At 38.3% G+C, this 24,841-nt stretch overlaps 6 protein-coding genes across 6 annotated transcripts in view; 3 read left to right on the top strand and 3 right to left on the bottom strand.

Moving 5' to 3' along the window:
* The window catches only part of LOC126798936 (peroxisome biogenesis protein 22), a 99,529-nt gene that overhangs the window by 39,645 nt on the left and 35,043 nt on the right, over nt 1-24,841 (top strand). The window lies entirely within an intron of this gene.
* On the top strand, nt 544-2,680 carry LOC126798919 (putative pentatricopeptide repeat-containing protein At3g11460, mitochondrial). The gene has a single exon (XM_050526007.1). The coding sequence runs from the start codon at nt 560-562 to the stop codon at nt 2,678-2,680; it is 2,121 nt and encodes a 706-aa protein (XP_050381964.1). The 5' UTR covers nt 544-559.
* On the bottom strand, nt 2,859-5,010 carry LOC126798939 (beta-amylase). Its single transcript, XM_050526033.1, has 6 exons — nt 4,544-5,010; nt 4,306-4,470; nt 3,953-4,216; nt 3,662-3,871; nt 3,151-3,390; nt 2,859-3,065 (listed from the first exon to the last, which is right to left on the bottom strand). Exons 1-6 carry the CDS (start codon nt 4,847-4,849, stop codon nt 2,859-2,861), a joined length of 1,392 nt encoding a protein of 463 aa, XP_050381990.1. The 5' UTR covers nt 4,850-5,010.
* LOC126797325 (pollen-specific leucine-rich repeat extensin-like protein 3) lies at nt 13,434-14,003 on the top strand. Its single transcript, XM_050523970.1, has one exon. It carries the CDS (start codon nt 13,434-13,436, stop codon nt 14,001-14,003), a length of 570 nt encoding a protein of 189 aa, XP_050379927.1.
* On the bottom strand, nt 15,714-16,749 carry LOC126798937 (uclacyanin 1). The gene is made up of 2 exons (XM_050526031.1): nt 16,545-16,749; nt 15,714-16,334 (listed from the first exon to the last, which is right to left on the bottom strand). The coding sequence occupies exons 1-2, from the start codon at nt 16,711-16,713 to the stop codon at nt 15,799-15,801; spliced, it is 705 nt and encodes a 234-aa protein (XP_050381988.1). The 5' UTR covers nt 16,714-16,749; the 3' UTR covers nt 15,714-15,798.
* LOC126798935 (palmitoyl-monogalactosyldiacylglycerol delta-7 desaturase, chloroplastic-like) lies at nt 18,032-19,455 on the bottom strand. Its single transcript, XM_050526029.1, has 5 exons — nt 19,171-19,455; nt 18,903-19,043; nt 18,662-18,805; nt 18,413-18,519; nt 18,032-18,281 (listed from the first exon to the last, which is right to left on the bottom strand). The coding sequence occupies exons 1-5, from the start codon at nt 19,453-19,455 to the stop codon at nt 18,032-18,034; spliced, it is 927 nt and encodes a 308-aa protein (XP_050381986.1).

Here is a 24,841-nt window from a genome sequence, read left to right as displayed (position 1 = left end):
ATTTCCACTGGCTTTTCTTTTTTTGGTAATCCTCCTCCCTTTTTTACATTGTTCAACAGATAAAATCTACATGAATCATGTTGTTTGTCCTGAAATTTAGTATGAGATCGAACGCAACCTTATCGATGTTCTGTACAGTTACATCCAAGAGCAGTGTGTAATTTGAGCTATCTTTAGGCATTTGATTAAAGTCCTCATATATGAGTGTAAGTAGGCTCGAGATGCTCATATTTGACTCGTGTTCGGCTCATTTTTAGTCCATTCGGCTCGAACTAGTAAAGTTAAATGAGCCGAGTTTGAGTTCAATATTAAGTCCGACCTTGAAAATGAGCCGAATTTGAACAATAAGTATTCGACTCATTTAGCTCGCGAGCTAGTTCAGACTTGTTAAAAGCTCGGCTCGTTTATTAATTAAGGCTTGTTGGCTCGTGATTCGTTTATACCTCTCGCAACTTCACTGCCGCCAGATTCTGGTTTTTCAACCGTCTTCTCCAGCACACTCTGCCATAGCCATTGTGGTTTCTCAATACCAGTCCACGTTTTCAAACCTCAGAAGACCATGAACGTCAATACCAACATCAAAGTCCTCAGCAGATCACTCCACAGCTCCTCTCCCTGCAACACTCTCATCCCACCCTTCACATCTCTCCAATGCGGAGCCATTCTACAGTCCCTCACCAACACCAAGTCCCTCTCCCAAGGCCACAAGCTCCACGCCCTCATGTCCACCTCCGGCACCCTCCTCCACAACACCTACCTCTCCACCAAACTCGCCGCTTTCTACGCCTCCTGCGCCCAAATGCCCCATGCCCTCCTCATCTTCCACTCCCTTCCTTTCAAAACCTCCTTCCTCTGGAACTTCATGATCAGAGGCCATGCCTGTAATGGAGTACGACTTGATGCCATCGCGTTGTATCGCCAAATGATTGGGTTTCGTTTGAAGGCTGACAATTTCACCTACCCTTTTGTTCTCAAAGCCTGCGGCGATTTGCTGGCTGTGGAGATTGGGAGGAGAGTTCATTCCGAGGTGGTGGTGAGCGGGTTCGAGACAAATCTGTATGTTGGAAATGCTCTTCTTGCGATGTATATGAAGTTTGGGGACTCGGGGTATGCGTGTAAGGTGTTTGACAGAATGCGTGAGAGGGATTTGACTTGCTGGAACACGATGGTTTCGGGTTATGTGAGGAATGGTGAGCCGAGGGAGGCGTTGGCGGTGTTTGAGAGGATGGGGAGGGTGGGAGTGAGGGCGGATGGGACGACGTTGTTGGGAGTGGCCTCGGCTTGTGGTGAGTTGGTGGCGTTGAGGGAGGGGAAGGCGGTTCATGCGCGTGTGGTGAGGGATGGTGGGGAGGTGTGGAATGAGTTTTTGGTGAATGCGCTTATTGAGATGTATTGCAAGGGGAAATGTGTGGTGTATGCGAGGAGGTTGTTTGATGGGGTGGAGGTGAAGGATAATGTTTCGTGGAATTCAATGATTAGGGGGTATGAGAGGAATGGCGATGTGTTTGAGAGTTTGAGGCTTTTCTGTAGGATGGTTGTGGAGGGTGTAGAGGATGATGAAGTGACGATTGTGAGTGTGCTTACTAGTTGTGATCAGATCAGTGCGTTGCAGTTTGGCATGTCTGTTCATTCGTACCTTGTTAGGAAAGGGTTTGGTGCAAATGTGGTAGTGGGGACTGCTCTATTAGATATGTATTCTAAGTGCGGGAGTTTGTCTTGTTCGCGTCGTTTTTTTGATGACATGCCTAGAAAAAATTTGGTATCTTGGAGTGCCATGATATCAGGATATGGAGCTCATGGGAGGGGAGAAGAGGCTCTATCTTGCTATCATGAACTCATAGCAAACAAATTTACTCCTGATGAGGGGCTTCTTACTTCAGTTTTGGCAGCGTGTAGCCATGCAGGCCTAGTCAATGAGGGTAAGGATATGTTCAATAGAATGACCAGAGAACATAAAGTGAAGCCAACAGTTGCTCACTATTCATGTCTGGTCGATCTTCTCGGCAGAGCAGGGCGCTTAGATGAAGCATATGAACTCATTCAGACTATGGAAGTAGAACCCAGCAGTGATATATGGGCTGCACTTCTTTCTGCCTGCAGGCTACATCCAAATGTCAAGTTGGCAGAGATTTCAGCGCATAAGATTTTCCAAATGAACCCTAAAGGAGTGGGTAGTTACATTTGTCTTTCCAATATCTATGCCGCTGAGAAGCGATGGGATGATGTGGAAAGAGTGAGAGCCATGGTGAGAAAGAAGGGACTGAAGAAACCACCTGGCTGCACTTTTGTGGAGTTAGACCGGATGGTTCATCGGTTTTTAGTCGGTGATAAGTCGCATCCACAAACAGAAGATATTTATGCCAAGATAAAAGACTTGAACCTGCAACTCAGGGAGGTTGGGTACAAGCCTGATACCTCTTCTGTACTGTATGATGTAGGAGAGGAAGTAAAGGAGAAGATGCTTTGGGATCATAGTGAGAGATTGGCAATTGCATTTGCCCTTATTAACACAAGACCTGGGACCACGATCAGGATCACCAAGAATCTTCGTGTCTGTGTTGATTGCCACACAGTAACGAAAATGATATCTAAGTTGGCAACTCGAGAGATTATAATGCGTGATAACCATAGGTTCCACCATTTCCGAGATGGACTTTGCTCCTGTGGTGATTACTGGTGACTGATCTTTCTTCATAAAAATTTGTACATTCATTGCTTGGGGGTACACAGATTCTTTTATTCAAAGGGTAGACATCTGAAATTGTTCTGGCTTTGCAACATTATGCCAATTCGTTGGTTATCCAAATCCAACAAATTATTCTTGGATGGTTGCTTCTTTTCCGACTTGGCTGGTCGTATCACTTGAATAGGGAAAAGATTCTGCTTATCAGATAAGAAAGTAGACTACCACCACCACTGGTGACACTCATATCTGTATCTTCATCCCATGGGAATGGCTCCTCTGGTTTGGTTGCATCCAGAAGATCTTCCATTGAGATCTTTGGTTTTGAACGCTCCAAGGGACCTAGGTGGTGGTTGTACTTCTCTGAGTCTTGGCAGTATTCCTGCAGAAAAGAAGTAGATTTAACATTTTATATCTTTATATGAAAGAGCATATTCTGAAGGCACATACATGAAGTTCACAGTTACCTGATCAGCATGCATCTTCTTTACGAATATTTTGAACAAATCAAAATATGTTTTTTGTAGGAGTTCATCCACCAGACGAAGGTAAGTCACTCCATACATCCTTAATTTTGGTTGGCCATCTCTGTTGATGCCGTTTGGTCTGGCATTTAAAAGGATTTGGTCATAAGCTGCACTATCGTACCTTGCAAGTGCATTTTCCCCTGCAACTTCTATGTTCTCTCTCCAACCTACACTCAAAACCTATACATGCATGTTCAAATTGTAGCTGTCAAAATACAGTATGCAGTTGTACTGTTTGAATGCATCATAATTATAATTTTATTTGCTTTTTATTGAATGTCGTTGTACATTTCACCAAACTCAAACCGAAATTATGCTTCAACTATAGATATATATTTAATTGAAGACTTCATGTTTAATAAGACGCATATTGATATGTTTAGCTAGAGCTTCATTTTCACTGGTTGAATCACTTTAATTGAAGGCAGGTTTATCAATTTCTAGTTCTTACCTGCTGAACAAGGTCTTGAGGTGCACATTTGGCATCAGCACTTTGTTCCGAGTTCCTCATCTCAAGACATGTGAAATTCAAAATGGCATGGTGCCTTGACAGCATCCTTGCTATAGGGCGATACCCATCTCTATCCTTCAAGTTATAGTATCCTGCAGTTAGCTCCGCAGCATGATTATCAGTTTTATACCACCAGTGGATTCCAGAGACCTGTTCAAGCATGACTTTTTTGTCATAACAATGGGTAAATGATGGTAACTGGCTTTATGCTGCTCTTATAAATTTTCTTACTTTTGCTGCTAGCTTTAATTTACAGCCCAGGAAAACTTTGTTGGCTTCATCCAGGATCTGATCACCATGGCTCAGTAATTTGTTTGAGTACCAAGTTAGAAAGAACTTCCCTTTCTCAGTAAGGTATGTCCCTTTTGATTTAAAGAACTTTGTAGATTCAGGAGTGTCATTGTATTCTCCTGCATTATCTGGCATATCCCATTCAGGATGGCCAGCATTTGTTGCAGCCTCTTTGAACTCTGCTTTGAGATACTTGTCATAGCACTGCAATTACATGATAGGTAAGGGTTTTTACACTAATGTTTTAATATGCCAGGACTATAGAGTTGTCAAATCATTCAAATCTGTCTCACCTGAAATTCCCCAATTCCTGGAAAAACCCATCCTTGAGTTTCCGGATAAGAGGGATACCTGAGCTCTCCTGCTGGGCCAAGTCCTACTTCAATGTCTATAATTAGTCCACTTTCTAGAAAATGTGACATGTTCTCTCTGAAGCTCCTGAAGTAGTCACTATATATCTGTAATACAACGATTAGTATACACTCAAGAGAATACATTAACAATATATACTCAAATATTTGTTAAGTTTACCTCAACAGCAGTTCTTCCATTGAAGAGAGGCAAGTTATCCACACCTAGAGTGAGGTACTCCCGGTTCCTGTTACCTTTTAGATTGGTATAAAAGATGTCGGGGTTCGATTCTCCTATATCAAGTACCCACTGGGGAATGGGGATGGTTACAATATCTCCTATATTCCCACCACATTGGTGAAATGACATTATAGCTTGTAATTTCAGTCCACAATCTTGAACTGCTTGAAACAAGCTCCTATAAGCACTCCAGTCATATTGTTTTGGCCCTTTTGCTTCTATGATCCCCCACCACACATCTACCATTACTCCATCAACACCTGCTCTCTTCAGTTCCTTCAGCTGCTTCACGAGTGTGTCTTTGTCATCTAAAACATTGTCGGTAGTAACAACTCCCAACTGGTACCAATAAATATCCTTAGAAATTAGTAGTTTTACAGAGTAACCGGTGATGAACACCGGTTTGTACTAATGTACTACTATATATATCTATAAAGAGAATGAGTGTGTTTAGAAGAAAATTGTTTCCGACTTACAGGGAGCATCACGAAGATTGGCACATAATTTGCGAGCATCTTCATCTTCTTGTTGAATGTGAGTGTAGGTGCATCCTGCATTTGTAAAGAAAGTGGTTATATGCCTGATATATTCTTAGGGATGGAAGCGGGGATGGAAGCGGAAACTGGTACAACTTACTAGTTGAGCCTGCTTCCTCTCTTAGTATAGATAGATGTTTAACCTATCTCAATATCTTGCTAAATATAGATAACGGAAAGAAACTTCTCTGGCATCTTATCTTTGCTTTGAAACATGTTCGTTGGCACCTGCTACATCTTATTTCCACTTCTCTAATTGATCTGCATGTTGGACCACTTCAAATTTTCTGTAGTATGATCACACTTTTTTTTTGTCTTTTCCTTTTTAAAAGTATATATTATGCTATATTATTTATTTTACGTAAACTTACAAAATGACTTGGGTAAGAAAAGTCATTTTGATTCATATTTTACCTCATTACACCACCTACCAATTATAGCCACCTGCAAGTTTTAGCCCAAAAGCGGTAACCTATTTTAAACACATGCTGCTATCTGGCCATCAGATATATATAGCAAAATGATTTACAGCAGAAGATTGTTATTGTGAGCCAGTTGCTTACCTCTCTCTGTGTGGTTGAAATTTCAGATGCCACAGCTCGGGGACTTGTGATGGAAGCTCTCTTAATTCTTCTTTGCTTCCACGCTTTACTTGTTGCTTCTGCAGGTTCAGATAGATTTTGAAATAGAACATCTCTGCACAAGTACCTTCCATGATGAAGCCTAGTTTTCGCTCCCAGTGTACCTAGAGTGGTGCTTGCCATGGTGACACCGCAGGTGCTATGGCTTATTTCCCTTGCTTATGATCACTGTCAAGGTACAGAAACAACATGCTATACTTGTACGTTTGCTTATTTCGGCCTAAAGAGTACGTGGGGAAAACTCCTTGCTCTTCATCGTCACTGATCAGAAGAACCCTATAGCTTCCACTGAGACAATTGAACTAGTGTAATTGATTGTATCACCGTACAGCCTATGGTTCTTGCTGTCAGGTGATTTAAGCATCTGGAAGTGGTGTGTGTCTATTTATATGGTTATGGGAGTGATCCTACTAGAGACCTCAGGTTCACTGGTTGGCAAGGCAAAAGGAAAGCAGTGGATACCAAAAGGGTAGACCAATGCAACTCCACATTGTTTTCTAGCCATGCTTATTAAATTTGTTTTCATCTTTCAAGTGTTTAAAGTCGTTTTCTTCTCTATTTTCTTGTGGACTGCAACATTTCTGTGCTTAAGGACAAGAACAAGAAATTGAAGAAATGGAACCAGAGAAAAAGGTATATTCAAAACCTCCAGAAAATGAATAATTCTATTTGCATTCTTTCGTAAAGGGCTAATTGCATTCTCATCTTTCACGTCACATGATACTGTCCAAAAATATCAGCATTTCATCTCCATTCTTCAAAGCAACATTTTATTACAATTTTAAGCGGGTTCAAACTAGCTTTTGTAAAAGATTAAATTGCTTTTTACTCTGTAATCCAACATTAATAGTTCTTAAGTTAGAGGCTACAATCAGCACTTGTGAAATTATACTCATTAGAACTAATCATTTTCATCCTCTAGTTGTAAGATAATCAGCTTCATTCTTAATCAGTGAAACATTAGAAACAATTCTATTGCCTCCATTATGGGCTTCGTGTGGGCTCAATTCTCTCAAACTCACTAATGTCTTCTGAATTTGGTGGACGTTATGGGGCTAGAAGATTATATATAGTCTTTCTTCAATTGATATTCGACAAGACCATGGTCTTTTCCTACACTACAGGAAAATATTTGGATTTTTTTCTTCTTTTATTATTGTATAAATAGAGGCAGTACGGCAATTTTAAGCCAAATGACTATCAAGTTTCTATCTGGATTATTTTGCTCATTTTCTCCTTTAAATAACATCGCCACCACTTTAACCTCTAAAGTCGATCATACTAAAGAGAAATTACTTGTTGTTTCTCACTTTCCCCTTAAGAAAAAAAAAACTGGCACCACCGGAGATACGACCGTGCTTTAAATAATAGGGTTGGTGGTACAATGACCATTTGACCTTTATAGCCAATACAAGAAAAGTAAAAAGGCTATGAAATCATTGAAATGGAGTAAATAGGAATGTAGGATAGATTGTGTATAAGGGCAAATTTTTTGATAGAATCCACTGTATTTTTATAAAAACGAATGTCTGAATAGTTATTACATACTTCTCCGTTGTTGTCGTATAGCAGACAAAAGGTATTGAGTCGAGACTCAAACTTAGTGCATAATATAAGTTTATTCTTTAAAGAATTATCTCCGAATTGAAACATAAAAAGAAAAAAGAACCATATTCTACGACTTATAGAAGCATAGCAAGTCTAAAATACGATCTAAATTGTTCTTGGCTCTAAGGTAACCCAGAGTATTAACCAAACCACAAGTAATGAGCCTAAAAGCCCCACACCATCAAACCCGAGCCCAACAGAGGAGGTAGGTCCACACAGTTCTAGCCAAGCTGCCCAACCCACTAGACTCAAGCTCCTAACCTAGATTAGATTTTCCTTGTCGGCGACAAGAAACCACCGCCTAGAGCTAGCATCGTAGCACCATAACCACGCCTAGTCTTGCCGCCGGATCTGGAGGTCGTGATATGCGCATGTTATTCCCTTTCTACTAGATTCGCCTAGATCTTGTTATCCTCCACCGACCAAGACTGATTAGCACCCTTGGACATAGAAACTTCTAATCAACCGTCGCCTAACCCACTAACGCACGATTCATCTTCATATCCCGGATCTGCCAGCCGACCGCATAGTACTTGTATAACCCGATTTTTCCTGAACGATTATTGGATTGATTTTAAATTTATAAAGTTGTGAAACTCATTAAACGTGTTTGTATCGCCTTGCGACGTCGGAAATCGAAAACGGAAACGTTATCGGAACTTTGATTTAGAAAAACGTTACGTTTCCGCTACGAGAGAATCGAATTTTATTCCATCGCTCGGTTATGAAAACTTCCTTCACGAAAGTTGTAGAGCTTGTCGATACGAGTTCGTGGACGCATCACGCGTTCAAATCAGATGTCGGACGTGAAAGTTATAAACGTCGGAAGTTAGTTTCCGATATTGGAAACCAGTATAAAAGGAAATTTTTATGAAGTAGGGTTTCCATTTTTGGGAACCCCTCTCTCTCCCTCTCTCTCTCCTCTCATCCCGCGCCTCCTTCCTCTCTCTCTCTCTCTCCCTCTCTCTCTCCCCGAGCCCCCTCTGTCACACCGAGACCTCCCTTCTCCGGGCGACGTGACAATCACCGCCGGCCTCTAGGCCCTCGCCGGTCCGACGCTATCCACCTCCGAGCACGACGCGACCCATCACGCCGCCGAGGAGCCGCATCGACGAGCGAAGTTCCTGCGAAGAGCTCGCCGGCGATTCAACCACTTCCAGCGCATTTCGAGCTCCGATCTAGGTAATGATGCATTCAATTCATGGTTGTGATGTTTGTGGAGGATTTTTTAGTTGATTTGATGGAGATTGGAGGAGATCGGAGCAGGAGGAGGAATAAGAGGAAACGCCGCTTTAGGCGGCGCGTGAGGAGGCATGGAGGTGGTCGGAGGCAGGGGAAGGAAGAGTTTGGGGGCGGCGGTGGCGTGCTACGCGCCGGCCTTAGGCTCGGCGCGTGGCCCCACGCACTACCACAGTGAGTGGCGCGTGAACGCCACACGCGGTCGTCGGAGGTGGCGCGTATACCCCACGCGCCGCCACGTGCAGCGGCGCGTGAATAGTGTTTTCAAAACAATAAATTTGTAAACATTTATTTTTACGACGATGATAGTAAAAAGTGATTTACGTACTGTAAATATAAATTTATTTTACGTACGGTAAATGTAAATGTAAATTACTTTCAGTAAATATAAAAGTAATTTCGGAAGGGTAAATTGGTAATTGATGTGTATTTGTACATAAATACGTACATAAACACGTAAACAGTATATACACGTACAAAAATACGTAATTGATGTGTATTTGTATAGAAATACGTGAATAGTACTCCGTGAACAGTAATTTCGTAAAACCAGAAATTGTTGAACAGTAAAATAATATTACTGTTTCGACATTTAAGGTTTACGTAACGATTCTAAATTCTTTTCTTATATTTTCAAGGTGATCGATAATTCAAGAAAAAGAATTACTTTCGGAATTGTGGAATTACACTCGAGATTATAAGGTGAGTAAAATCTCACATTTACGAATCTACCCTTGCAGTGATTCGAAATTATGCTGAATTGTAAAGAATGAAATATGATATAGTGGAATATATATTTGTATAAATGGTAAATAGGTACATATATATAGTTTGCTACATTATATACTGTTATGATTTCGTGGTGAATATGTTCATTTTGGTGAGGAGATTTATATATCGAGCATGTGGTTTGATTTGTACAATATGACATGATGATTATTGTACGTGGTTTTAACATTGAGTTTTGTTAAAATGTGTTTGTCTTCGGACGTGTTTTACGTCTTCAGACGAGTTACGTCTTCGGACGTGTTTTATGTCTTCGGACGTGTTTATGTCTTCAGACCAGTTTTCGGACGTGTTTGGCATGTTGGAACCTAGCCTTTAGCCTGACGAAAGTTACGATTCAGTTAGAGCTCTAGTATGTCTGCCGGGGTACTGCATATGAGGTAATAGATAGGTTATCGGCTTATGAGTACCCATATATTTTTGATATTGGATGACAGCTGGATGTCCAATGTCGGCGGCGTACTACATGAGGGGTAACAGAGGTGTACCAGCGCTCATGAGTACCCGTATTATAAATGCATTTGGGTAAACATAGGGGTTGCCCAATTTCTCTTGAGCACATATATTTTCACATTATTAGACAACCAGATGGGTCGTCTAATGAGTCATAAGAGCATTTATAATTGTTGATTTGTGGATTTTCGTATATATTATTATATGAGTTGTATTTGTTATTTTACTCATACGAGCTGTAAAGCTTACCGGGTTTGTGTTTACAATCCCGGTGCACCTATTCGATGGTGTAGGGGATAATTCCACAGGTGTCGATTAGTGGAAATCAAATGACAACTCTGAAGACTCTAAGTTATTTATTTCCATCTTATGGTGAGGATTTGTGTGGATTTGTGTGAGAATTTGTGAGGATTGTTACATTTCCATTTGATGTAATGTTGAATTATAAATTTGGTTTGTAATAATTGGTTTGACTGAGTTGTATTGCGAACTCAGTAATGATCCGCTGTGACCTTAAAACGATTTCGACTTATTGAGATTGTTTGAGTTTTTCAGGACTTCGAAATTTGAGTTTTATACTCGAAATTTTGGGGTCGTGACAGTACCCTCTGCTGAGAAATAACTCAACCGAAGCTTGGGAGAAGCACAATCACGATTCCGACAACAGAGGGAGCGAGACCACCGTCTCTACGTGCCAACACCGCCACCACCACGCTGGCATATGGTCAGGAGAGCCCAAGGCTCTACGCCGCCAATGCGAAACCTAGGTTTTGCCTCTCTACGGGCTCTCTAATACACGAAGACCCCATTTTTCGTCAAGTTGCAGAAGATCTTTATATAAGGGCCAAGGAACAAAATCTCCCCGATATATCCTCCGATATCTCCCTTTAAAAAAAATAATATATCTTATGGGTAAATATCTTATTTTTTTCGTATCTGCAATATTTCTCTGATAACATAAAATATCTCCGATATTTCTCTGATATTTACGATATATCTGATATATCTTCGATATTTTAGAGAAATATTTGAAAATGTTCACTTAAAAAATTTAACTCAATTTGAGGATGTCTCAGACTCTCCTTGACTTGGATTTTTTTATCAATTAATCACCTCGAGCCTCGAGGGATATAAAAAATAAGACTAGAAGAGTAGTCATTCAATCGGCTAATTTTTAATTTTTCGTAAAAGATATCGAGATAAGGAGTGAAAGTTCAAGTCGTAACTCTTAAAAGTCAAGCCATATCAGTAACCAGTGTTCTCCTTGACCTTGAGAGAATCCAAAATAAAGAGTCACAACATAGTCTCACACTCTCATGACAATCATAAGAGAATATCCAAGATTTTAGTAACAAGTGTTCTCCTCAAGGAATATAGAAAGAGTAGTAATCTTTATCTCCTTGACGTCCTGGCAAATGATATCTAGATAAGGAGTGTTCTCCTTGACCACTATTGGGAAAAGTAAGAAAACATGAGTCACATTGTAGTCTTTGTCTCCTAGAAGTTCCCTCATACCTTCATAGATTGCTAGCAACCTGTGAACCCATCATGGAAGGATGATAATACTGAAATTTGACATGCATATTTTAGCACAAACGGCTTCCTCTTCTGCTTGTGAAAGAAAGTGGAGTACTTTTGCTCTTATTCATACAAAGCACAGGAATCGTCTTGCATATCAGAAGTTGGAAAAACTCGTATGCTACTACTATAACATGAAGTTACGACTACATGATAAACGAGCAAAGGATAATGTGATCAATGAAAACAATTATATCAATCTACTTCATGTTGCTAGTGAACCACTTCAGAATGACATTGATCATCTTCATAATTGGATTATGCATGCACACCTCGATGATGAAAATGGCAACCATCCTCCACATGTCGTAGAAAATGCAACTGATTTTGGAATTGATGTAAACAAGGTATTATCTGATGAAGTTGGAGACCCGGAAGATGATTCTGATAATGCTAGTGTGTGGGGCGGTGTAGCAACTCCAGATAGTTCAGATAGTGATGATGATGGTAGTGGTGGTGGTGGTAATGGTGATGGTAGTGGTGGAAGTCGACAAGATGGTGGAGATACAAGGTTTGAATATGGACAATTTTATATAGGTGGAGAATTGAGCAGTTTACTTGTGAAAGTAATTTTGATCATGCTACCCAAGATGAGAATCATAGATCTAGAGCAGGCGGTCATGGTGCGCAACAGCAGAATAGGTGCAGGAGGAGGACAAGATGAGCCATTGATGATCAAAATATTCCATCTGATGTTAGTTCAGTTGCCTTAAGTTTTGATTCTATCAATTTAGGCACATAGCATAGTGGGATGTCAAACGAATCACATGAAGTCAACTATCAATTTGTTCATCATATTTACAATTATGGTCAGTTTGGAGACGTTTATGATCAATTATCGAGTTGGGTTCATCATTACTATCCTATTATCGGAGAAACTATTAGTAACTCAAAAGAAATATATGACTATCATGTTAACCATTACAATTCGTACTATATGGCTAGTATGTCTTGGACAAAGTATTGTAGTTTTGTTGACTAACGTGCATCTTTTCAAGCACCTAGAGCCTCTTTCTGGTACTAGATAAAATTAATAATTGTATTTGTTTGTATGTAATTCAATAATAAATAAATAAATAATTTCTGAAGATAAACGATATTTTTTTTCCAATATTTCCGATATCTTTATTTTAAAAAAGAAAACGATATATCCCCGATACTGATATTTTGAACTTTAATAAGGGCAAACTTGGGTGTTGGTTTTTTGGACTAAAACAAGAAACCTGGTCCATCCCTAGAAATGACATGGCACTATTACCAGACTTGTTTAGCTGGCTCGACTTCCAATATATCCTCTTCAACGGCTTTGCTTTAATATGCCCCCGGATTTGACTCACTCTCAATTATCTTTCCAATCAAACATACAGTAGTACAAAGGATGAAGACCAAATGTTGTGACTGGAAAACCAAGGGTGGAAGGAAGATGAAGCACAAATCCGGAGAATAAAATGTGTAGAGTCAAATTGGTTAGTACTCTCCTTAGTTGTGACTGGTGAGATTAGCTTATGTACAGATTACAAACATACAATTCAAACATTATCTCATTCAATACTTCGAAACAATATAGGACACTCGTACTCGGACATCTCAAATCCACTGATGTAGTCGGAGCATGAAAATTTTACCAATGGTGAATTAGGGAATAGGAGGAAGAAGAAGGGCATTGTGTGGGGAAAGCGAGTAATGCAGAAAGAGAACTGGAGCTACTGGTCAGTTGGAGAAAACAGCAAACGAATGCACTTGGCATGAACAAACTGCCCCCAATCTATGCAATTGCCCTTCACGTGCCTAACCCAAACTCACCTCTTCTCTTCTCTTCTCTCTCACCCCCCTAATCCTCTTCCCCATTCTCCTCTCTCTCTCTCTCTCTCTCTCGTCTTCTTCACCGCCATGAGAACAAGAAGACGAAAAAGAACCAAACCTTAAGAGTACGTTAGACCCACCATTCTACATTTCTTCTCTGCCAATCTTCCAGACTTTACACCTCTGATGCACATTTTTGTTCCAAACCCAGAAACAGCAAAACAGAACAGCCCAAACATGATGTGTTATGTTGGCAAAGCAACAAAGATCTTCATCTTCGTGGTCACAGTGCTTGTGGTCGTCGGCCTCGTCTTGGGTTTCGGGATTCTCCGCCATGGCCTCCACGACAAGCCCCACAAATGCTCCGGCGACTCCTGCAGCCCTTCCGACTCTTCTCCTCTCCAGTTCCCCACTCCCAGTTCCACCTCCAACCAGCCCATCTCCGATCCCATTTCCCCACCTAACCCCACTCTAAACCCGTCTCCGCCGACGAGCTCCACTCCCAGCCCGCCAAGCCCAGATTTCAGCCCACCTCCGCCGTCAACGATCTCGACCCCGACCCCACCTCCGCCCGACCAGAGTACTTCCAATCCGCCGCCAGTCCCAGTTTCCAATCCGCCACCGCCAATCACTGTCTCCAATCCACCGCCACCAGTCACTGTTTCCAGTCAGCCCCCGCCGCCGGTTACGCTGGCAGCGCCGCCGTACAGTCCGCCAACTGAGGTGCAATTGACGCCAGGCCCTGTCCATGCTTAGCAGCTCCAATTCGTTACACATTTGCCAGCAATTATTTCACTTCTTTTTTCTAGTTAAAAAGCCGCAGTCTTTGTTACTTCTTGTTTTGAATTTGAATTCTTGGATGGATCGTGGATAATGGGTGGAGTTGATTTGGTTGGTTTCTGTATATAAAGGTGTAAGGTGTTCTTGTGAATTTTGTAATGGCGGATATGGAAGTAGGAAGAGCATCTTTGTCACTCCCTTAGAACAGTGAAGTCGAGTGTTGCGTCAATTACGATGTCTGTCACTCGTCATCGATCACCTTGGCTACTTTGTCTAACTCATTTTCGTTTCTGCCCGACGACTGCGTTTTGCATTATATTAACTCATCTTTATCACTCATTTTCGTTTCAACTTGAAAATTAACGCCAAAATGTCTCATCTCCACGTACCGTTAACACGGTTCGAAATTAACACGAAATAATCTCCCTCAATTTGACTAATTATATTTGTGCAGACATTGTAACTATATTATTTGTTGATCGTCCCATCTTTTATCGTAAAATGAAGATCATAACTATTTGAAACTGGCACGAACAACCGGAATGTGTTTGGAATTTTTAATCGGGCACTCTCTTTTCGGTTTAAGATTTGTATTCATAATGTTTATACCAGGCAAATTGAATTTCAACCAACAATTGTTGTTATAAAACGTTTGGATATGTCTTGTAACTCATCATCACCCCCTCTTAGCTAAGAAGATAGAAAAGATCTAATATCATGAAATCACGAGTGCAGTTTTGGTTAGTGATGATCGTATTGGAACGTAGGTTCATCCTTTTGGGGTTATGAAACTCATGATGATTGGTTTGTTCTTTTCTGGTGGGAATGAACAAGTGTGGATATGTATGATTCTTCTACCTAGTTATCAGTCAGGAGTTGGGCAGTGCCAGTCTGCCAGTGCCATAAAAACCCAAGAGCTAGAACCTGTAAAGCTGCAATGTTAGAGTCCCATCACATGTAGAGTCCACACATACCACCAAATAACACGAGTAGGGAACCATGATCCATCATCAGATAGTGTCTATGTGTTCTCTATTCTCTAATTGTTAATTAATAGGCTTATTAAGGCACCAAATTAGTATAAAGAATAGGCTTGTGCTGCCTCATTAATTTTGTCTTTACGCCTTGTTTTTTTTGATACAGTCTTTACGCCTTGTTGATTGAATATGAGTTTTAGGGAAGATAGCGAGACTTGGCCGGTTTGGCAACTCGCAAGGTTAATGTAAGGTGGAGGCTACTAAATCCCCCGACAAAATTCCAAAATCCTGAGTTGATCTCGTTTGGTTCGTGAAAAGGAAAGTAGTTGTAATTTCTCAACAACTCTCTATTCCGAGGTTTGGTAACCCAAAGAATGCCGCTTTCGGAAAGTTTCTCAAAAAAATGTTGCATGATCAGCAGCTGAAGGCTCCACTTTATTTTCTAACAGATCCTAATTGACAACTGATCATTGGAGAAGCCTTCAGCTGCCGATCATTCTAGCGGTTGCTCGGGCCGAAGAGCCATCACGTAGTCGTCGTAGAGCCGAAAAGGTCTTTACCTCAGTGCACCACTTGAAGAAAATATATGGGCATCTTTTTTTTTTTTGTATATGATGGGGGATGGTGATTACGGCTTTATGACAATACTAGCTGCTCTTTCTTTGAATATTAAGTCTCTAGTAAGTTCTTACCCCAATGCAAATTAAGGTGTGCACACGAACTTTAGAAATAAAATGCAGATAAAATTTTGTATCAGAAACACAACATCTTGAAGATCTTCCATGCTTAAAAGCTTAAAACGCGAGAATCAACATCATCATGACACCAAATCCAAGAGTGAGACTGTCTTTGTTGTTAAGCAATGCGGCAGCTGATGGTTCTGAGGAAGACCCGGTTCGAGAGATGGAAGTGGGAGATTCAGTTGAAGACATGGCATCAATGGTGGCTGGTGTAGGACTGAAGGCAAGTTCTGGTGCTTTAACTGGTGAGGGTGAGGCAGCAGAAGTGTCTGGAGCAAGCGAGGAAGCCAGAGGAGTGTCCGAGGAAGGAGGTAGAGTAGACGAAGGAGATTCTTGCGGAGCAAGGTTCACAGCTGGAGAAGCTGTTGGTGGAGGGGTAGAAGTAGTTGCAAGACTTGTGTCAACTTCAAGCTTCATTCCCTGGCTACAATGCCCCATAGTTCCACAAATGAAGTATCTCTTTCCTGCAGAAGAGAGAGGGATCATAGTGCTGCCACCACTGTAAGCCTGGATTGAGTTGCTTGCTTGGCAAGAATCATAGTCTGCCTTTGAAACCTCAAGCACATTGTGGCTGGGCGAGTACTGAAAATCTGCATCCAACACCATGAAGTCAGAATTAGTATCTTTCTTGAAGAATTTTTGTTACAGGAGTATAGGACTGTTGTTCTATTTTTGTTTTCTGGAAATTGAGAATTTGCTAAATATAACAGCAAATAGCATTACACCAGTTCTTGATATGTTATGTTGTTAGAACGTCATCTATTCAATATACTGTGTATGTGGTAGAGAAACTAACTTACTTAAAGTATCTCCGACTAAGAATTTCTGAGATGACGCCCATGTTTGCAGGTTGGTAGATGCATCCCATCCGCCATTTGTACCACCAACTATGTAAGTCGCTGCCGCGGCCAGTTCGATGAGCACGGTCATGATAACAAAGCACATCAATGTCCTTGTAAGTAAAGCCATAATTTTCTCAAGTAGTGAAACAAAAGGAGAGACTGAATGATCAATGCAGAGTACTGAACCACAAAGATATAAGTAGGTTGAATAGGAACTTGAAATATATAGAAGAGAACTAGCGACTTTACAGAGTGATGATATTACTAGTTTATGATTTAGTTGTTTGAGTTGGTTGATCAGTAGAATGACAGGTTGTTTGGTCATGTATTTGTTGGAGTAATTACTTGAAACGCATACGCTAAACGCATGTCATTAGAGTATATGCGGTAGTTAATTGGTACGTAGTTTTTGTTCATCATGTTCTCAATTTGTGATCAAGTATTAATCATATTGTGGTCGACTCATGTAGCTAACGAAGAACCACACTTGATCCGTCAAAGTGATATTAACTGAACTGCGTTTGGTCGAACAGAAGTGATATAAAAACAAGATAGCTAGATTGGTAGAAGTGTCCAAGGGAGTGGTTTATGGCATCCATGTGAAAGCAGAGGGTCACTTAATCTTCATGTTTATTAGGTGAAATATACCTAATCTGATAATCGATCTAAACCACGTCTGAAGGATTATTTGTATGTTTCTTATTATTTATATCCGATCCCCTATTCATTTTGCCTAAAGCAAAATGCAGGTACTACTATGGAGTATGGAGCTGTTATGGAAGTGCAGGCACGACCGAGATTCTCAAGTGCAGTTGACATTTAGAACCTATACATATTAATTAATGTACAAGGTGAATAGTACAATCACAACTAGCCACTAATGGACCTACTCAAATTAAATTCAAACCATCAATAATTCACTCTTCGATCTGGCATTTTGAAACTTATATATATATATATATAGTTATTGTGTTTGAGCAATAAATATTGTCCTTGTGGTGTGCATTCTCACAATTCTTAGGTTAACGTCATCCCCATTACCGTATCCATGTGATATTTATTTCGGGTATGCTATGTCTGGCAATTTGTTTGCTGGAGTCCTGGAGATTGAATATATCTGATCTATATTTATCTCTTCACAGAAGATGACCGAACGCAAAAAATCAATGAGAGCTAGCTTGCTGGATCCACGAGAGGCATGACCTTTAGATATATATCAATAATAATTTGCAGACCGGTAATTTCCACTTGGTAAAACATTAAATCATGATCGCCGAAAGGAGATACATGTAATTGATATATAAAATGATATTGAACTTATATATATCGTTCAACAGAGAAACAGAAGCATTGTTAAATAGATATATGTAGAACACATTAATGCATGTACTCGATCATATATGTGCTTATAAGCAGCTAGCTATGGCAGGTTCCCTTTGAACTAATCATTTCACTTTTGTTTCGAACCTTCCCTCCTGCGGCTCCATGTTACTGACTTTGTTCAATAAAGCTTTTCGGCTCTTCTGAAGCTCAGTCGGGAGCTTAACGTCCGTTGCCAAACCAACAATTTCAAGAAACCTTATCAAATACCAAGTAATATCAATTTGCCACCATTCGAAACCTTGTCGAGCTGAGTACTCAAAAGCATGGTGGTTATTATGCCAACCCTCTCCATGAGCTAGCAATCCAAATAACCTTAATAGCACAAATTAGAGAATACATAACATCAATCACCAATTGCCGAGAAACAGATACATATATAAGTACATAACTATGTATAATGTGTGTAGACATGCAATTTGTATTAATTTAATGTACGTACGTACCAATTGTTTCTGGACATATCACCAGTATCCCATACTTGATTTCCCCATATGTGGCAAATCGAATTTACTGAAAATGTTACATGGAGAAGAAATATTGTTCTCACAGCCTACAAGTAATCAAAAAAAAAATCGATCAAATTACGTACGATATGTAAAATATTTCTTAAATAGAAGGACCATATTTGATTAAAAAATAGAAGGACGATGCATTATTAGAAATTAAAAATAGGTTAGAGGAATTTTTATTACCAGTCCCCAAACTAAGTAGGGCATTCCTCCTATGCGATAAAGTACAACTCCACAAGCAATACAGTGATATGGGTAAGTGTAGTGAAGAAACCTGTAGAAGCTTTGTTTTTTCATATCTCCGACATTGTATAGTCTTCCATCATACTGCATAATTTCAAATTAATTAACATTAAGAGCGTATTAGTTTCATAAAAAATGAACGCATGTAATTAAGTGAGGAGAAGATGAAATTTATACGTACACTCCCAAAACGTCTACGAAAATCAAAAATCCAACCAATGTGGCTGAACCAGAAACCCTTAAGAGGTGTATGAGGGTCATTCGGTGTGTCTGTAAACTGGTGATGACTCCTGTGCGAGCTAACCCATTCTAGTGGACTTCCCTATAATATAACACCAAAAACCAATTAACTTCAGAATAACTTTATAAAGTCAAGAAAATACTTCACGTGTCCGATATTAATTATAACGAAAGAAAAAAGGAAGTCTAGATCGAGCATGGATGAATACCTGAAGCGAATGAACGGCACAATAGGCAAAGAAGTATTCAAGCCATTTGGGAAGCTTGAAGCTTTTGTGGGCGAGATTTCTATGGAAAGATAGAGTCACTCCCACACCAGTGACATAGTAGAGTGCTACACCCAACCAAAATGCAGACCAGGTGAAGTAAAAAGGCGCCAGAAGAGCAATGAGATGAAAAACAGTAAGGGTGATGACACTAGCTATGTCGATGCCGTTCCATTGCCTCCCCAGGAAATACACCGGCTTCTGCACCAGCCAAAGTAGCTTTGCCATCTTCTTCAAGCTAACAAGCTTAAGCCTATATATTATCAGGCTATATGCTGCTTCTTTAATTCTTCTGTAGCTGCGTATAAGTGTAGTAGTGTACGCACATATATATAGAGACATATAATACAACGAGGGGTTATCTATGGTACGGGGATGTATACCATATAACCATTGATAATTAATTGAACAAAATTACTACACTGACAACAATTTAGTTGAAATAAATTACGACATTGACAACAAAATTATGAGACTCATTTTACATATTTATATATCATTGAACAAAATTACTATATTAACAATAATTTATTCAAAAACTTGTAAAATATGGTAAGTAAAGTAATTACCTATAATTAACTAAAATTATCTAAATAATGATTCGTTTTACCAAAATGATGACAAATTTATTGTCATATTTGTAATGGGTATCATATACATGTGGGTATCTAAGAAAATTCCATACAACGAATGTGGAAATTAGTTATGGGAGTTGCTCATTAGGTTGTAATATTGTATATACTATTTCCTGTCCAAATACACATGGTTGATCTGCAGGTATCGACATGTACAATGCAATAATAATGCTTGGCTATTTCTTCTAAAAGAAGTAATAGTCTATTTACTTGAACTTAATAAGAACTCGGTTCATTTTGAATTTTACATGGTGTAGTCGGACGATCATTTTTCTTAGGCATCGAAATCTTTCTTTCTTTGTCAATTTGCTGACTTATGTCTAATGACTAAAGGATTTGTAATTTTGTATCGTTGATTATTTCTTCCCGAAGGGATACAGAGAACTTAAGCTAGCTTGTGTAGGTGAGGCGAGTACAGGTGCATTGTACGTCATTAATCTTCCAATCTGTATATATATGGTCTTCATGTTCATCCTTTTCTCTTAAATTGGATGTAGTCTGATCCAATCAAAAAACAAAATTGGATGTAGTCTGAATGTATATACACGAAAACGGAAATCTTATTAATTTTGCGCTTCGCAAGTCAAGAATATTGGTATTAGGTTGTAAGTTTCCAACCTCCAAGGGCAGAAAGCAAAATTAATTAAAGTAATTATTTGATGACAGTAGTATCTTGGTTGCCGGTCCCCAAAACCATTAATATGTCAGGATTAAGTTATCGTTGGTTGTTGGTCGATAAAGATTGATCGTGGATAGTAATATACTTATCTAGAGACTGGTCTAGGAATTAAATTTAATTTAGGCTAATTTATTCTTTTATAAGAAATTTTTTTTTTGCCAATGTTGTTTTTGGTGTTTACTTGATGATAAAAAATGATATATAAGATGAGATGAAGAAAACAAGAAGGTAATAAATGCTAATATAAAATTTCCTAGGGGTGAGGGGAATAAAAAGTAGAAGAAGGTAATAAAAGCGGAAAAAATAAAAGAACTTAATTCGAATCTAGGATGTGGTGGAGATACTTCTCAGATATAAAAACACTAAACCAACATAAAAGAACTTAATTCGAATCTCAGGGCTGCCGCCTAGTCTGCCCACTGAATAGGTCCGCCCCACTGCCCCAGTACGTATCAAGATCGAATTGCAGGCTAGCTAGCCACAGAGAGATTGGTGTACAGAGAAAACTACTACACAAGAGTTATGGCAATTTGGTAAAGGATTTGGCAGCGGGCAGTCTGAGACCACCGGCATGGTCGGGGGATTGGGTAGGCAAAAAATGCCTCTCAAATTGGTGTGGAAGCCTAGCTACCTGAAACGCATATATTAGTAGTAGCTAGGGTTTCATTTGATCTGACTTATTTGATTATATTTATGTTGCGCTCAGTTCATATATAAATTATATACTTGTTAATCTTCATCTCAGTAGCTAGATGAGCAATTTGTTTCCATCTATATGTGTGCGTGCGTGTGTGTTTAAGTAAAATGAGCTTTGTTGAGAATGCAGGTTTGAAATTGTAGTATCGGCATGCATTCAAGTACGTAAACCAAGTTCTCAACATGATGATCAATCAGTATGCAATGCAGGAGAACAATGCATGACAGTTGCAATTTGAAGCTAAGTTAGCGTTTGGTAAATTGATGCATATTTATGACTTGATGTGACCTTATAGGTTACTTACTGCAAGATGGAAGAATCGCATGCCCTACCGTTCATATATAATACGCACGTACTACGAAAAATATTCACATGGATCCCATCCTAAACTGATAGTCATAAATGTACGAAGTATCGAGAGACCACTATAGAAATAAGGAAATAATTGGCAATACAGGTAGTACATTCATTTTTTGGGTTATGTGATTTTTCTATTTTGCATTGGTCACCTCTATAAAAGCCAGAAAATGAATGTGCATGCCTACTGCCCAATAATTTTTAATCATAAGTCATATACAGTATATATATGTAATGTAAGTACGTACTATGTTAGTTTATTTTTGACATAAATGCCGATTTGCACCCTAAATTTAGCTGAAATTGTCAATTTGCACCCCGAACTTGCATTTGAGTCAATTTACCTCCTAAACTTGGTAAAAATTTCCGATTTACACCCCGAACTTGTATTTGAGTTAATTTACCTTTTAAACTTAGTAAAAATTGCCGATTTGCACCCTATCCGTTAAATTTAACTGTTTCTATTCAATTTTGCGTCACATATCATGCATTTAAGGGGTAGTATTGTCATTATATATTTATATTTTTCTTAAAAATAAATAAAAATATTCTTTAAAATGAGGATTATTTTGTTAATCAAATTATTTATTTACATCTTTTTTTTTACCTACTTAACCCTACTTTGAATTATATATTCAATATATCCACCCATTCAAATATAGTGTGTTGTGTATAAATATATTTTTATATGTACACATTGTTGGAGGATGAACAAAACGAGAATAATAACGACGTAATAGAACAAAACGTAACCGTTTATTGATTGATAATGAGGCCAATATATAGGTATTACATAACCACAATCCCGTAGGATTCGGAGTCCTAATCTATTACAGAGATGTGAATCTATCTCTAACAGAAAACCTAATAAGGCTAAGACACACACAATAGTAGAATAGTAATTCTCTCGGAACACACATTTATTTTTAATTTTCAATGTATTTATTTATTTATATATATTTTTTCTAATATCTTTTAACATACTATATCACATAAAATAATAAATATATAAATCAATAACATGTTTCGAAAAAACAAACATTGTAGTAAGTGTTCCTCTTAAGTAATTTTATTAATTTATTTCATTATTCAATATGAATAAATATATAATGACAATACTACCCCTTAAATGCATGACATGTGACGCAAAATTGGATAGAAACAGTTAAATTTAACGGATGGGGTGCAAATCGGTAATTTTTACCAAGCTTAGGAGGTAAATTGACTCAAATATAAGTTCGGGGTATAAATCGGTAATTTTTACTAAGTTTATGAGGTAAATTGACTCAAATGCAAGTTCGGGGTGCAAATTGACAATTTCAGCCAAATTTAAGGTGCAAATTGACATTTATGCCTTTATTTTTTCGTATAATATATAAGGCATAAATGACGATTTGCACCCCGAACTTGCATTTGAGTCAATTTATCTCCTAAACTTGGTAAAAATTGCCGATTTACACCCCGAACTTATATTTGAGTCAATTTGCCTCCTAAACTTGGTAAAAATTGCCGATTTGCACCCCATCCGTTAAATTTAACTGTTTCTATCCAATTTTGCGTCACATGTTATGCATTTAAGGGGTAATATTGTCATTATATATTTATTCATATTGAATAATGAAATAAATTAATAAAATTACTTAAGAGGAACACTTGCTACAATGTTTGTTTTTTCGAAACATGTTATTGATTTATATATTTATTATTTTATGTGATATGGTATGTTAAAAGATATTAGAAAAAATATAAATCAATAAATACATTGAAAATTAAAAATAAATGTGTGTTCCGAGAGAATTACTATTCTATCATTGTGTGTGTCTTAGCCTTATTAGGTTTCTTGTTACATATAGATTCACATCTCTGTAATAGATTAGGACTCCGAATCCTACGGGATTGTGGTTATGTAATGCCTATATATTTGTCTCATTATCAATCAATAAACGGTTACGTTCTGTTCTATTACGTTGTTATTATTCTCATTTTGTTCATCCTCTAACAATGTGTACATATAAAAATATATTTATACACAACACACTATATTTGAATGGGTGGGTATATTGAATATATAATTCAAAATAAGGTTAAGTAGGTAGAAAAAAAGATGTAAATAAATAATTTGATTAACAAAATAATCCTCATTTTAAAGAATATTTTTATTTGTTTTTAAGAAAAATATAAATAGAAAATGACACCATTACCCCTCATGTGCATGACATGTGACACAAAATTGGATAAAAATAGTTAAATTTAACGGATGTGGTGCAAATCGGCAATTTTTACCAAGTTTAGAAGGTAGATTAACTCAAATACAAGTTCGGAGTGTAAATCGGCAATTTTTACCAAATTTAGGAGGTAAATTGACTCAAATGCAAGTTCAGGGTGCAAATTGACAATTTCAGCCAAATTTAGGGTGTAAATCGACATTTATGCCAATATATAATTACATTCTCAATATTATATATTGTTGACAAACAACGCGCAACACTCTTACCACCAATAAAGATAACTTCGTAAATAGAAGCGTATAATTACCTGCAACATGTGTAATCGTTAGATAATGACCTTCTCTCATTAAATAAGTGTACAAAGATATCTCATGTAGGCTATATAGTACACAGTTAATGCCAGTGTCTAAAATAGGCTAATAGCTATATATATAGCCAACTCCTTCATTGCCAATCAACTTATAGAAAACTTGCCCATTGCAAGAATAAAAGCAAAGCCCTTGTGTGTTCAATGAATCAATGTGTCTAGCTACACTCAGTATCAAACTATATATTAGGCCTCAGATTTTAGACACGAAAACCGTTTAGAACTGCATCGAAATTGTCGATTTGAAAATAAATAAATTACGGACTCTACAGGAACCGCACTGAGACAACCGATTCAATTTGACTCCAGTTCCTATTTTTAAAAATGATTTTGGAACCATTAGAACCGAGTCTTCACAATTATATAAAGAAAAACCCCTAAAAAAACATTTTTTGTCGCCGCCTCCCTCGTCACTTTTTTTTACTTTTTAGACTCATACTAATCACTATATAAACTAAAAAACTCTATTTGCTTTGCCTTACGCCCTCACTTCCTCTATTATTTTGTTACTCCATAAAATATAAATTGTCCTAAGTTTGCAGTCTCTCTCTCTCAATTCTTATACAAATAATTCAGTATGTTAATTGTTGATCATTGAGTAATTGTATTAGAGAGATTGTTGACATTTTGTATTTGTATTTTGAAGTTGGT

The sequence above is a fragment of the Argentina anserina genome, chromosome 6, assembly GCF_933775445.1.
Source record: "Argentina anserina chromosome 6, drPotAnse1.1, whole genome shotgun sequence".
NCBI lineage: Eukaryota > Viridiplantae > Streptophyta > Magnoliopsida > Rosales > Rosaceae > Argentina > Argentina anserina.
Note: the sequence above shows the minus strand (reverse complement) of the source record. Positions and strands in the feature narration are given on the sequence as shown.

What these genes read in the sequence shown, in the direction of transcription:
- LOC126798919 (XM_050526007.1), top strand. Translation starts at nt 560, where the DNA reads ATGAACGTCAATACCAACATCAAAGTCCTCAGCAGATCACTCCACAGC.
- LOC126798939 (XM_050526033.1), bottom strand. Translation starts at nt 4,849, where the DNA reads ATGGTAGATGTGTGGTGGGGGATCATAGAAGCAAAAGGGCCAAAACAA. An exon ending in CTCAAGACCTTGTTCAGCAG is followed by an intron (nt 3,391 to 3,661) that starts GTAAGAACTAGA and finishes ATGCATGTATAG; the next exon opens with GTTTTGAGTGTAGGTTGGAG. An exon ending in AGAAGATGCATGCTGATCAG is followed by an intron (nt 3,066 to 3,150) that starts GTAACTGTGAAC and finishes TCTTTTCTGCAG; the next exon opens with GAATACTGCCAAGACTCAGA.
- LOC126798935 (XM_050526029.1), bottom strand. Translation starts at nt 19,455, where the DNA reads ATGGCAAAGCTACTTTGGCTGGTGCAGAAGCCGGTGTATTTCCTGGGG. An exon ending in CCTACTTAGTTTGGGGACTG is followed by an intron (nt 18,520 to 18,661) that starts GTAATAAAAATT and finishes GATTACTTGTAG; the next exon opens with GCTGTGAGAACAATATTTCT. An exon ending in GATATGTCCAGAAACAATTG is followed by an intron (nt 18,282 to 18,412) that starts GTACGTACGTAC and finishes TGTGCTATTAAG; the next exon opens with GTTATTTGGATTGCTAGCTC.
- LOC126798937 (XM_050526031.1), bottom strand. Translation starts at nt 16,713, where the DNA reads ATGGCTTTACTTACAAGGACATTGATGTGCTTTGTTATCATGACCGTG. An exon ending in CTTAGTCGGAGATACTTTAA is followed by an intron (nt 16,335 to 16,544) that starts GTAAGTTAGTTT and finishes TGTTGGATGCAG; the next exon opens with ATTTTCAGTACTCGCCCAGC.
- LOC126797325 (XM_050523970.1), top strand. Translation starts at nt 13,434, where the DNA reads ATGCACATTTTTGTTCCAAACCCAGAAACAGCAAAACAGAACAGCCCA.